The sequence below is a fragment of the Coregonus lavaretus genome (assembly GCF_964263955.1).
Source record: "Coregonus lavaretus genome assembly, chromosome: 25".
NCBI lineage: Eukaryota > Metazoa > Chordata > Actinopteri > Salmoniformes > Salmonidae > Coregonus > Coregonus lavaretus.
In genome coordinates, this window is record NC_140012.1 from 45,957,532 (window position 1) to 45,969,821 (window position 12,290).

At 47.2% G+C, this 12,290-nt stretch overlaps 1 protein-coding gene across 1 annotated transcript in view; it reads left to right on the forward strand.

The window, feature by feature from the left end:
- LOC311100942 (uncharacterized protein) overlaps nucleotides 1-4,244 on the forward strand; it is a 127,752-nt gene extending 123,508 nt beyond the window's left edge. Inside the window, exon 15 of the mRNA XM_084141918.1 lies at nucleotides 3,569-4,244. Coding sequence (XP_083998044.1) covers nucleotides 3,569-3,691 — 123 coding nt within the window. The 3' untranslated portion in view covers nucleotides 3,692-4,244. The remainder of the gene's footprint in view (nucleotides 1-3,568) is intronic.
- The last annotated feature ends 8,046 nt before the right edge of the window (nucleotides 4,245-12,290 follow it).

Genomic DNA, 12,290 nt, shown 5'->3' on the forward strand with positions numbered 1-12,290 from the left:
GAACCAGAGGATCATTTGGGACAGGTAGATTGTGGGAAATGTGTTGTCAGGCGGCGTGTAGGGAGATGAACCCTGACAAAAACCTAAAACAAGGTTGAAACATGACCTTCCCTTATCTTAACAACCTCTATGTACTGTATAGGAGCCAAGAGAGGCAGAGAGAGAGAAACATATTCATACATTACCTTCCCTTATCTTAACAACCTCTATGTACTGTATAGGAGCCAAGAGAGGCAGAGAGAGAAACATATTCATACATTACCTTCCCTTATCTTAACAACCTCTATGTACTGTATAGGAGCCAAGAGAGGCAGAGAGAGAGAAACATATTCATACATTACCTTCCCTTATCTTAACAACCTCTATGTACTGTATAGGAGCCAAGAGAGGCAGAGAGAGAGAAACATATTCATACATTACCTTCCCTTATCTTAACAACCTCTATGTACTGTATAGGAGCCAAGAGAGGCAGAGAGAGAGAAACATATTCATACATTACCTTCCCTTATCTTAACAACCTCTATGTACTGTATAGGAGCCAAGAGAGGCAGAGAGAGAGAAACATATTCATACATTACCTTCCCTTATCTTAACAACCTCTATGTACTGTATAGGAGCCAAGAGAGGCAGAGAGAGAGAAACATATTCATACATTACCTTCCCTTATCTTAACAACCTCTATGTACTGTATAGGAGCCAAGAGAGGCAGAGAGAGAAAAACATATTCATACATTACCTTCCCTTATCTTAACAACCTCTATGTACTGTATAGGAGCCAAGAGGGGCAGAGAGAGAAAAACATATTCATACATTACCTTCCCTTATCTTAACAACCTCTATGTACTGTATAGGAGCCAAGAGAGGCAGAGAGAGAAAAACATATTCATACATTACCTTCCCTTATCTTAACAACCTCTATGTACTGTATAGGAGCCAAGAGAGGCAGAGAGAGAGAAACATATTCATACATTACCTTCCCTTATCTTAACAACCTCTATGTACTGTATAGGAGCCAAGAGAGGCAGAGAGAGAGAAACATATTCATACATTACCTTCCCTTATCTTAACAACCTCTATGTACTGTATAGGAGCCAAGAGAGGCAGAGAGAGATAAACATATTCATACATTACCTTCCCTTATCTTAACAACCTCTATGTACTGTATAGGAGCCAAGAGCGGCAGAGAGAGAAAAACATATTCATACATTACCTTCCCTTATCTTAACAACCTCTATGTACTGTATAGGAGCCAAGAGAAGCAGAGAGAGAAAAACATATTCATACATTACCTTCCCTTATCTTAACAACCTCTATGTACTGTATAGGAGCCAAGAGAAGCAGAGAGAGAAAAACATATTCATACATTACCTTCCCTTATCTTAACAACCTCTATGTACTGTATAGGAGCCAAGAGAAGCAGAGAGACAAAAACATATTGATACATTACCTTCCCTTATCTTAACAACCTCTATGTACTGTATAGGAGCCAAGAGCAGCAGAGAGAGAGAAACATATTCATACATTACCTTCCCTTATCTTAACAACCTCTATGTACTGTATAGGAGCCAAGAGAAGCAGAGAGAGAAAAACATATTCATACATTACCTTCCCTTATCTTAACAACCTCTATGTACTGTATAGGAGCCAAGAGAAGCAGAGAGAGAAAAACATATTCATACATTACCTTCCCTTATCTTAACAACCTCTATGTACTGTATAGGAGCCAAGAGCAGCAGAGAGAGAAAAACATATTCATACATTACCTTCCCTTATCTTAACAACCTCTATGTACTGTATAGGAGCCAAGAGAAGCAGAGAGACAAAAACATATTCATACATTACCTTCCCTTATCTTAACAACCTCTATGTACTGTATAGGAGCCAAGAGAAGCAGAGAGAGAAAAACATATTCATACATTACCTTCCCTTATCTTAACAACCTCTATGTACTGTATATGAGCCAAGAGAAGCAGAGAGAGAGAAAAACATATTCATACATTACCTTCCCTTATCTTAACAACCTCTATGTACTGTATAGGAGCCAAGAGAAGCAGAGAGACAAAAACATATTCATACATTACCTTCCCTTATCTTAACAACCTCTATGTACTGTATAGGAGCCAAGAGAAGCAGAGAGAGAGAAACATATTCATACATTACCTTCCCTTATCTTAACAACCTCTATGTACTGTATAGGAGCCAAGAGAAGCAGAGAGAGAGAAACATATTCATACATTACCTTCCCTTATCTTAACAACCTCTATGTACTGTATAGGAGACAAGAGAAGCAGAGAGAGAAAAAACATATTCATACATTACCTTCCCTTATCTTAACAACCTCTATGTACTGTATAGGAGCCAAGAGAAGCAGAGAGAGAGAGAAACATATTCATACATTACCTTCCCTTATCTTAACAACCTCTATGTACTGTATAGGAGCCAAGAGAAGCAGAGAGAGAGAAACATATTCATACATTACCTTCCCTTATCTTAACAACCTCTATGTACTGTATAGGAGCCAAGAGAAGCAGAGAGAGAGAAAAACATATTCATACATTACCTTCCCTTATCTTAACAACCTCTATGTACTGTATAGGAGCCAAGAGAAGCAGAGAGACAAAAACATATTCATACATTACCTTCCCTTATCTTAACAACCTCTATGTACTGTATAGGAGCCAAGAGCAGCAGAGAGAGAGAAAAACATATTCATACATTACCTTCCCTTATCTTAACAACCTCTATGTACTGTATAGGAGCCAAGAGAAGCAGAGAGAGAAAAACATATTCATACATTACCTTCCCTTATCTTAACAACCTCTATGTACTGTATAGGAGCCAAGAGAAGCAGAGAGAGAGAAAAACATATTCATACATTACCTTCCCTTATCTTAACAACCTCTATGTACTGTATAGGAGCCAAGAGAAGCAGAGAGAGAGAAACATATTCATACATTACCTTCCCTTATCTTAACAACCTCTATGTACTGTATAGGAGCCAAGAGAAGCAGAGAGAGAGAAACATATTCATACATTACCTTCCCTTATCTTAACAACCTCTATGTACTGTATAGGAGCCAAGAGAAGCAGAGAGAGAGAAAAACATATTCATACATTACCATCCCTTATCTTAACAACCTCTATGTACTGTATAGGAGCCAAGAGAGGCAGAGAGAGAGAAACATATTCATATTTTCTTTCCAATCAGCCTCCTCATTAAGAAGGAAAGTGATGAATTGTCATCAGTTCCAGCAGATTCATCAGAGTCGTTATGAATATTATCATGGATATTACAATGTCCACCTCCATCCTAAATCTGCTCAGAGAAGGGAGGAAGGGAGAGAGGGAGAGAGGGAGAGAGGCAGGGAGGGAGGGAGAGAGAGAGAGAGAGAGAGAGAGAGAGAGAGAGAGAGAGAGAGAGAGAGAGAGAGAGAGAGAGAGAGAGAGAGAGAGAGAGAGAGAGAGAGAGAGAGAGAGAGAGAGAGAGAGAGAGAGAGGAGGGAGGGAGGGAGGTTGTTTTGGGGTTAGTATATCAGCTATGTTCTATTCCTTAACCACAACACCACAGTCCTTGGAGCAGGAGGTGAGGGAGGTGAAGGACACTCTGCACACCATGCTGACACAGCTTAATGAGGAGGAGGAGGAGGAAGAGGAGGAAGACCAGTATTTCAGTGACAGCTGGGAGATTTGATACGGGGGTGTCTGTTTTCTCCTGTGTTCTATGACCACTCCCTCCCAGAGAGCCCCTCTCTGGTGGCTGCACCCTGACTGACCCCTGACCCCTGACCTCTAGCCCCTGACCCCTGACCCCTCTCTGGTGGCTGCACCCTGACTGACCCCTGACCCCTGACCTCTAACCCCTCTCTGGTGGCTGCACCCTGACTGACCCCTGACCCCTGCACCCTGACTGACCCCTGACCCCTGACCTCTAACCCCTCTCTGGTGGCTGCACCCTGACTGACCCCTGACCTCTAGCCCCTCTCTGGTGGCTGCACCCTGACTGACCCCTGACCTCTAACCCCTCTCTGGTGGCTGCACCCTGACTGACCCCTGACCTCTAGCCCCTCTCTGGTGGCTGCACCCTGACTGACCCCTGACCCCTGACCTCTAACCCCTCTCTGGTGGCTGCACCCTGACTGACCCCTGACCCCTGCACCCTGACTGACCCCTGACCCCTGACCTCTAACCCCTCTCTGGTGGCTGCACCCTGACTGACCCCTGACCTCTAGCCCCTCTCTGGTGGCTGCACCCTGACTGACCCCTGACCTCTAGCCCCTCTCTGGTGGCTGCACCCTGACTGACCCCTGACCTCTAGCCCCTCTCTGGTGGCTGCACCCTGACTGACCCCTGACCTCTAGCCCCTCTCTGGTGGCTGCACCCTGACTGACCCCTGACCCCTGACCTCTAGCCCCTCTCTGGTGGCTGCACCCTGACTGACCCCTGACCCCTGACCTCTAGCCCCTCTCTGGTGGCTGCACCCTGACTGACCCCTGACCCCTGACCTCTAACCCCTCTCTGGTGGCTGCACCCTGACTGACCCCTGACCCCTGACCTCCATGGACCTGTAAGACTCTGTGAGGTTGACGTCAGCTCTGCAGCAAAGAGGACCCCACCATATTCATTTTACTGTAGCTCCATCTCCTGAACAATGAGTGTTGTGTTGCCTGACAATTACAGAGAGATTTGACTATATAACAGCAGTAGTTGTATTTCTGCAGTTATGTGTAACAATGGAAGATATTTTATATATATATTAATGGAGGACACTTTGATACAAATCTTGTCATATCTAAATAGGTTTATGAGATCAGTTATGTCCAAGTCTGATTTGGGAGAAAAACATTGGAAGATTATTTATTTTACTATATGGAGACATTTTCACATATGAATCTTCTAAATATTTTTGACAGTTGTAGTCAGTTTAACCAGGCTGAAACACAGCAGTGCCATAGGCAGCAGACACACAGAACAACATGTTCTGACTGCTACAGGAGATGGAGATGCAGCAGTGCCATAGGCAGCAGACACACAGAACAACATGTTCTGACTGCTACAGGAGATGGAGATGCAGCAGTGCCATAGGCAGCAGACACACAGAACAACCTGTTCTGACTGCTACAGGAGATGGAGATGCTGGTTTCCGCTCAACATTTTATAGGAATCAGAACAGACTGAACAGCTTTTAATAGTGATAATGTTGAACATTCCATCCCAATAATGTTGAGCATTCCATCCTGATAATGTTGAGCATTCCATCCTAATAATGTTGAGCATTCCATCCCAATAATGTTGAGCATTCCATCCTGATAATGTTGAACATTCCATCCTAATAATGTTGAGCATTCCATCCTAATAATGTTGAACATTCCATCCTAATAATGTTGAACATTCCATCCTAATAATGTTGAACATTCCATCCTGATAATGTTGAACATTCCATCCTAATAATGTTGAGCATTCCATCCTAATAATGTTGAGCATTCCATCCTAATAATGTTGAACATTCCATCCTGATAATGTTGAACATTCCATCCTAATAATGTTGAGCATTCCATCCTAATAATGTTGAACATTCCATCCTAATAATGTTGAACATTCCATCCTAATAATGTTGAACATTCCATCCTAATAATGTTGAACATTCCATCCTAATAATGTTGAGCATTCCATCCTAATAATGTTGAACATTGATGTTGATGTATATCGGGTCTCCAATAAGACCTCAGCTCCATCTGTAATATGTGACAGTAGAGAAGAACCAACTGGACCAACAGGGGAGAAGGACTTAATGGACCAACAGTAGAGAAGAACCAAATGGACCAACAATAGAGAAGAACCAAATGGACCAACAGGACAATCCCACAGTGTTTCTGTGTTTTCTGTTTTCTGCAACAGTCTTCTAAAAGATCAGAGTATTGTGTGTGTGATGCTAAATGCTAACCACAGTAGTGTGTGTGATGCTAAATGCTAACCACAGTAGTGTGTGTGATGCTAAATGCTAACCACAGTAGTGTGTGTGATGCTAAATGCTAACCACAGTAGTGTGTGTGATGCTAAATGCTAACCACAGTAGTGTGTGTGATGCTAAATGCTAACCACAGTAGTGTGTGTGATGCTAAATGCTAACCACAGTAGTGTGTGTGTGATGCTAAATGCTAACCACAGTAGTGTGTGTGATGCTAAATGCTAACCACAGTAGTGTGTGTGTGATGCTACATGCTAACCACAGTAGTGTGTGTGATGCTAAATGCTAACCACAGTAGATGCTAAATGCTAACCACAGAAGTGTGTGTGTGATGCTAAATGCTAACCACAGAAGAGTGTGTGTGTCTGATGATAAATATTAATTGTTTTATAACACTACGATTGGTTTATAGCATTTTATTGTATTATTTTAGTAAATTTTTACCCCCATTCTTCGCCCCAATTTCATTATTACGATATTGTCTCATCGCTGCAACTCCCCAACAGACTCGGGAGAGGTGAATGTCGAGTCATGTGTCCTCCGAAACATGACCCGCCAAGCCACACTTCTTAACACCCGCTCGCTTAACCCGGAAGCCAGCTGCACCAATGTGTCGGAGTAAACACAGTTCAACTGAAGACAGCCTGCAGGTGCCCGGCCCGCCACAAGGGGTCGCTAGAGCGCAATGAGCCAAGTAAAGTCCCCCGGAGCAAACCCTCCCCTAACCGCTGGGCCAATTGTCCGCTGCCCTATGAGACTACCAGTCACGGCCGGTTGTGACACAGCCTGGGATCAAACCCCGGTCTCTAGTGACGCCGCAACACTGTGATTCAGTGCCTTAGACCACTGCGTTTTAGTCTATGATATGACTTCTTCAGTGTGGTGCTACAGAGGAGAGGTGAAGCTAACTTGATACTCTGTCTGTGTCTTCAGTTAAGGAACTGGGGATGTGGTAAGATCCATAGAAATATAATCGATAGAACGGGCGTCCCCATTCAAGTCAATGAGGGCATAATGGGTGGACTGGCGACCATTGCGAGTGTACCCATAGGAGCAAAGCAGGAAGTAAAATTTGTGCTAAAATATCTTATGTGATTTGTTGATTCAACTCAACTGACATTACAAAAAATACATTCCATTGCATGAGCCACATCAGTTAACATCATTTTAATGAACATTCTACATTACCATGGAAATTATTGCATCACAATCAATACCAGGCAGCCATGAGTTTACCAGTCAAATTGGTTCCAAGCCCTTTCTATTAATTGTATTTCTATGGTATGATCTCTTATCTCCACTGTTTAGGAGTCAGGGTTTGAAGGAACAGTCCACCCTATACAGAATAGTTATTAGTAACTGCTGTTTGTTCACATTTGGCTTAAAAAAGCACTGTTTTTGTTATATTTGTTGCTTTTTACAGGACATGTGTTGCTTTTGTTTAATGAAGGATTGTTCCGACACTGAGCTACGACTGTTTATTTCACTGGGTACCACTTTGTGTGACTGTGCTCTCGCTATTTAACTTGATCTAAACTGTCCAATGGAGACCAGTGAGTCTAACTTCAAGGTGGCCTGAAGGCTATTCCATGAGCTGGGGGCATACAAACTAAAGCATTTCCCCCAGATCAGGGGAGACCCGCGGGACCTCCAGAACCAGCCAGTCCAGAGAGCGGGTCTGAAAATGGCTGGATCTCCAATTAATACGTGAGCTGAGGTAGTGGGGGGAATCTCTGAATAACCTCTTTTTATATAAAAAAAAAGTAGCCAGTGCTGGGCCCTTCTGTTAGTCTGAGACTCCCAGCCAACAGAACTATACAAAATGCAGTGATGTGTACTAAAATTGTCCCCAGTGATAAAACACAGTGCTGAGTGATCGACTGAATCTAAAGGTTTTAAAACAGAGCCTTCCGAATGCATGTAGATTATACAGTATCACCATAATACTGGGAGAAACATTGCTTGAACACTACTTTTGACCAGGGCTTTGGTGTAAAGTAGTGTACTATATTTATTAATTTTTGATTTAACCTTTATTTAACCAGGAAAAGCCCATTGAGACCCAGAGTTTATTTTTCAAGGGAGACCTGGCCAAGGAGGCAGCAACAATCAATACATTACAGAATTAAATCATACAACAACACAATTCAACATCATGATCCAGCCTAAAAAAAACATTTACACTGCTCTGTAACAGTCTCCAACAACATTTTAAATTCATTCAGTGACACTAACATATCTAGATGAAGCCTGGGTTGTCGACTATTCCAGGCCTCTGGTGCACAAGACGAGACGGCTGTCTTCCCTAATACTGTAAATGTCCTGTGGAATTTAAGTAGCAACCACCTAGCAGACCGGGTCTGGTACCTGCTGGTGGAGACCAGACTACAGTAGCAACCACCTAGCAGACCGGGTCTGGTACCTGGTGGTGGTGGTGGAGACCAGACTACAGTAGCAACCACCTAGCAGACCGGGTCTGGTACCTGCTGGTGGTGAAGGAGACCAGACTACAGTAGCAACCACCTAGCAGACCGGGTCTGGTAACTGGTGGAGAAGGAGACCAGACTACAGTAGCAACCACCTAGCAGACCGGGTCTGGTAACTGGTGGTGGTAAAGGAGACCAGACTACAGTAGCAACCACCTAGCAGACCGGGTCTGGTACCTGGTGGAGAAGGAGACCAGACTACAGTAGCAACCACCTAGCAGACCGGGTCTGGTAACTGGTGGTGAAGGAGACAGGACTACAGTAGCAACCACCTAGCAGACCGGGTCTGGTACCTGGTGGTGAAGGAGACAGGACTACAGTAGCAACCACCTAGCAGACCGGGTCTGGTAACTGGTGGTGAAGGAGACCAGACTACAGTAGCAACCACCTAGCAGACCGGGTCTGGTAACCACTGGTGGTGGAGGAGACCAGACTACAGTAGCAACCACCTAGCAGACCGGGTCTGGTAACTGGTGGTGGTAAAGGAGACCAGACTACAGTAGCAACCACCTAGCAGACCGGGTCTGGTAACTGGTGGAGAAGGAGACCAGACTACAGTAGCAACCACCTAGCAGACCGGGTCTGGTACCTGGTGGAGAAGGAGACCAGACTACAGTAGCAACCACCTAGCAGACCGGGTCTGGTAACTGGTGGAGAAGGAGACCAGACTACAGTAGCAACCACCTAGCAGACCGGGTCTGGTACCTGGTGGAGAAGGAGACCAGACTACAGTAGCAACCACCTAGCAGACCGGGTCTGGTACCTGGTGGTGGAGGAGACCAGACTACAGTAGCAACCACCTAGCAGACCGGGTCTGGTACCTGGTGGTGGAGGAGACCAGACTACAGTAGCAACCACCTAGCAGACCGGGTCTGGTAACTGGTGGTGGTACAGGAGACCAGACTACAGTAGCAACAACCTAGCAGACCGGGTCTGGTAACCGCTGGTGGTAAAGGAGACCAGACTACAGTAGCAACCACCTAGCAGACCGGGTCTGGTACCTGGTGGAGAAGGAGACCAGACTACAGTAGCAACCACCTAGCAGACCGGGTCTGGTACCTGGTGGTGGAGGAGACCAGACTACAGTAGCAACCACCTAGCAGACCGGGTCTGGTACCTGGTGGAGAAGGAGACCAGACTACAGTAGCAACCACCTAGCAGACCGGGTCTGGTAACTGGTGGTGAAGGAGACAGGACTACAGTAGCAACCACCTAGCAGACCGGGTCTGGTACCTGGTGGTGAAGGAGACAGGACTACAGTAGCAACCACCTAGCAGACCGGGTCTGGTACCTGGTGGTGAAGGAGACAGGACTACAGTAGCAACCACCTAGCAGACCGGGTCTGGTAACTGGTGGTGAAGGAGACCAGACTACAGTAGCAACCACCTAGCAGACCGGGTCTGGTAACTGGTGGTGAAGGAGACCAGACTACAGTAGCAACCACCTAGCAGACCGGGTCTGGTACCTGCTGGTGGAGACCAGACTACAGTAGCAACCACCTAGCAGACCGGGTCTGGTACCTGGTGGTGGAGACCAGACTACAGTAGCAACCACCTAGCAGACCGGGTCTGGTACCTGGTGGTGAAGGAGACAGGACTACAGTAGCAACCACCTAGCAGACCGGGTCTGGTACCTGGTGGTGAAGGAGACCAGACTACAGTAGCAACCACCTAGCAGACCGGGTCTGGTAACTGGTGGTGAAGGAGACCAGACTACAGTAGCAACCACCTAGCAGACCGGGTCTGGTAACTGGTGGAGAAGGAGACCAGACTACAGTAGCAACCACCTAGCAGACCGGGTCTGGTAACTGGTGGTGAAGGAGACCAGACTACAGTAGCAACCACCTAGCAGACCGGGTCTGGTACCTGGTGGTGGAGGAGACCAGACTACAGTAGCAACCACCTAGCAGACCGGGTCTGGTAACTGGTGGAGAAGGAGACCAGACTACAGTAGCAACCACCTAGCAGACCGGGTCTGGTACCTGGTGGAGACCAGACTACAGTAGCAACCACCTAGCAGACCGGGTCTGGTACCTGGTGGTGGTGAAGGAGACCAGACTACAGTAGCAACCACCTAGCAGACCGGGTCTGGTAACTGGTGGTGGAGGAGACCAGACTACAGTAGCAACCACCTAGCAGACCGGGTCTGGTACCTGGTGGTGGAGAAGGAGACCAGACTACAGTAGCAACCACCTAGCAGACCGGGTCTGGTAACTGGTGGAGAAGGAGACCAGACTACAGTAGCAACCACCTAGCAGACCGGGTCTGGTACCTGGTGGAGAAGGAGACCAGACTACAGTAGCAACCACCTAGCAGACCGGGTCTGGTAACTGGTGGTGAAGGAGACAGGACTACAGTAGCAACCACCTAGCAGACCGGGTCTGGTACCTGGTGGTGAAGGAGACAGGACTACAGTAGCAACCACCTAGCAGACCGGGTCTGGTACCTGGTGGTGAAGGAGACAGGACTACAGTAGCATCCACCTAGCAGACCGGGTCTGGTACCTGGTGGAGAAGGAGACCAGACTAGAGTAGCAACCACCTAGCAGACCGGGTCTGGTACCTGGTGGAGAAGGAGACCAGACTACAGTAGCAACCACCTAGCAGACCGGGTCTGGTAACTGGTGGTGGTGGAGAAGGAGACCAGACTACAGTATCAACCACCTAGCAGACCGGGTCTGGTACCTGGTGGTGGTGAAGGAGACCAGACTACAGTAGCAACCACCTAGCAGACCGGGTCTGGTACCTGGTGGTGAAGGAGACCAGACTACAGTAGCAACCACCTAGCAGACCGGGTCTGGTACCTGGTGGAGAAGGAGACCAGACTACAGTATCAACCACCTAGCAGACCGGGTCTGGTACCTGGTGGTGAAGGAGACCAGACTACAGTAGCAACCACCTAGCAGACCGGGTCTGGTAACTGGTGGTGAAGGAGACCAGACTACAGTAGCAACCACCTAGCAGACCGGGTCTGGTACCTGCTGGAGAAGGAGACCAGACTACAGTATCAACCACCTAGCAGACCGGGTCTGGTACCTGGTGGAGAAGGAGACCAGACTACAGTATCAACCACCTATCAGACCGGGTCTGGTAACTGGTGGAGACCAGACTACAGTAGCAACCACCTAGCAGACCGGGTCTGGTACCTGGTGGTGGTGAAGGAGACCAGACTACAGTAGCAACCACCTAGCAGACCGGGTCTGATACCTGGTGGAGAAGGAGACCAGACTACAGTAGCAACCACCTAGCAGACCGGGTCTGGTAACTGGTGGAGAAGGAGACCAGACTACAGTAGCAACCACCTAGCAGACCGGGTCTGGTACCTGGTGGTGGAGGAGACCAGACTACAGTAGCAACCACCTAGCAGACCGGGTCTGGTAACTGGTGGAGACCAGACTACAGTAGCAACCACCTAGCAGACCGGGTCTGGTACCTGGTGGTGGTGAAGGAGACCAGACTACAGTAGCAACAACCTAGCAGACCGGGTCTGGTACCTGGTGGTGGAGACCAGACTACAGTAGCAACCACCTAGCAGACCGGGTCTGGTACCTGGTGGTGGAGACCAGACTACAGTAGCAACCACCTAGCAGACCGGGTCTGGTATCTGGTGGTAAAGGAGACCAGACTACAGTAGCAACCACCTAGCAGACCGGGTCTGGTACCTGGTGGTGGTGGAGGAGACCAGACTACAGTAGCAACCACCTAGCAGACCGGGTCTGGTACCTGGTGGTGAAGGAGACCAGACTACAGTAGCAACCACCTAGCAGACCGGGTCTGGTACCTGGTGGTGAAGGAAACCAGACTACAGTAGCAACCACCTAGCAGACCGGGTCTGGTAACT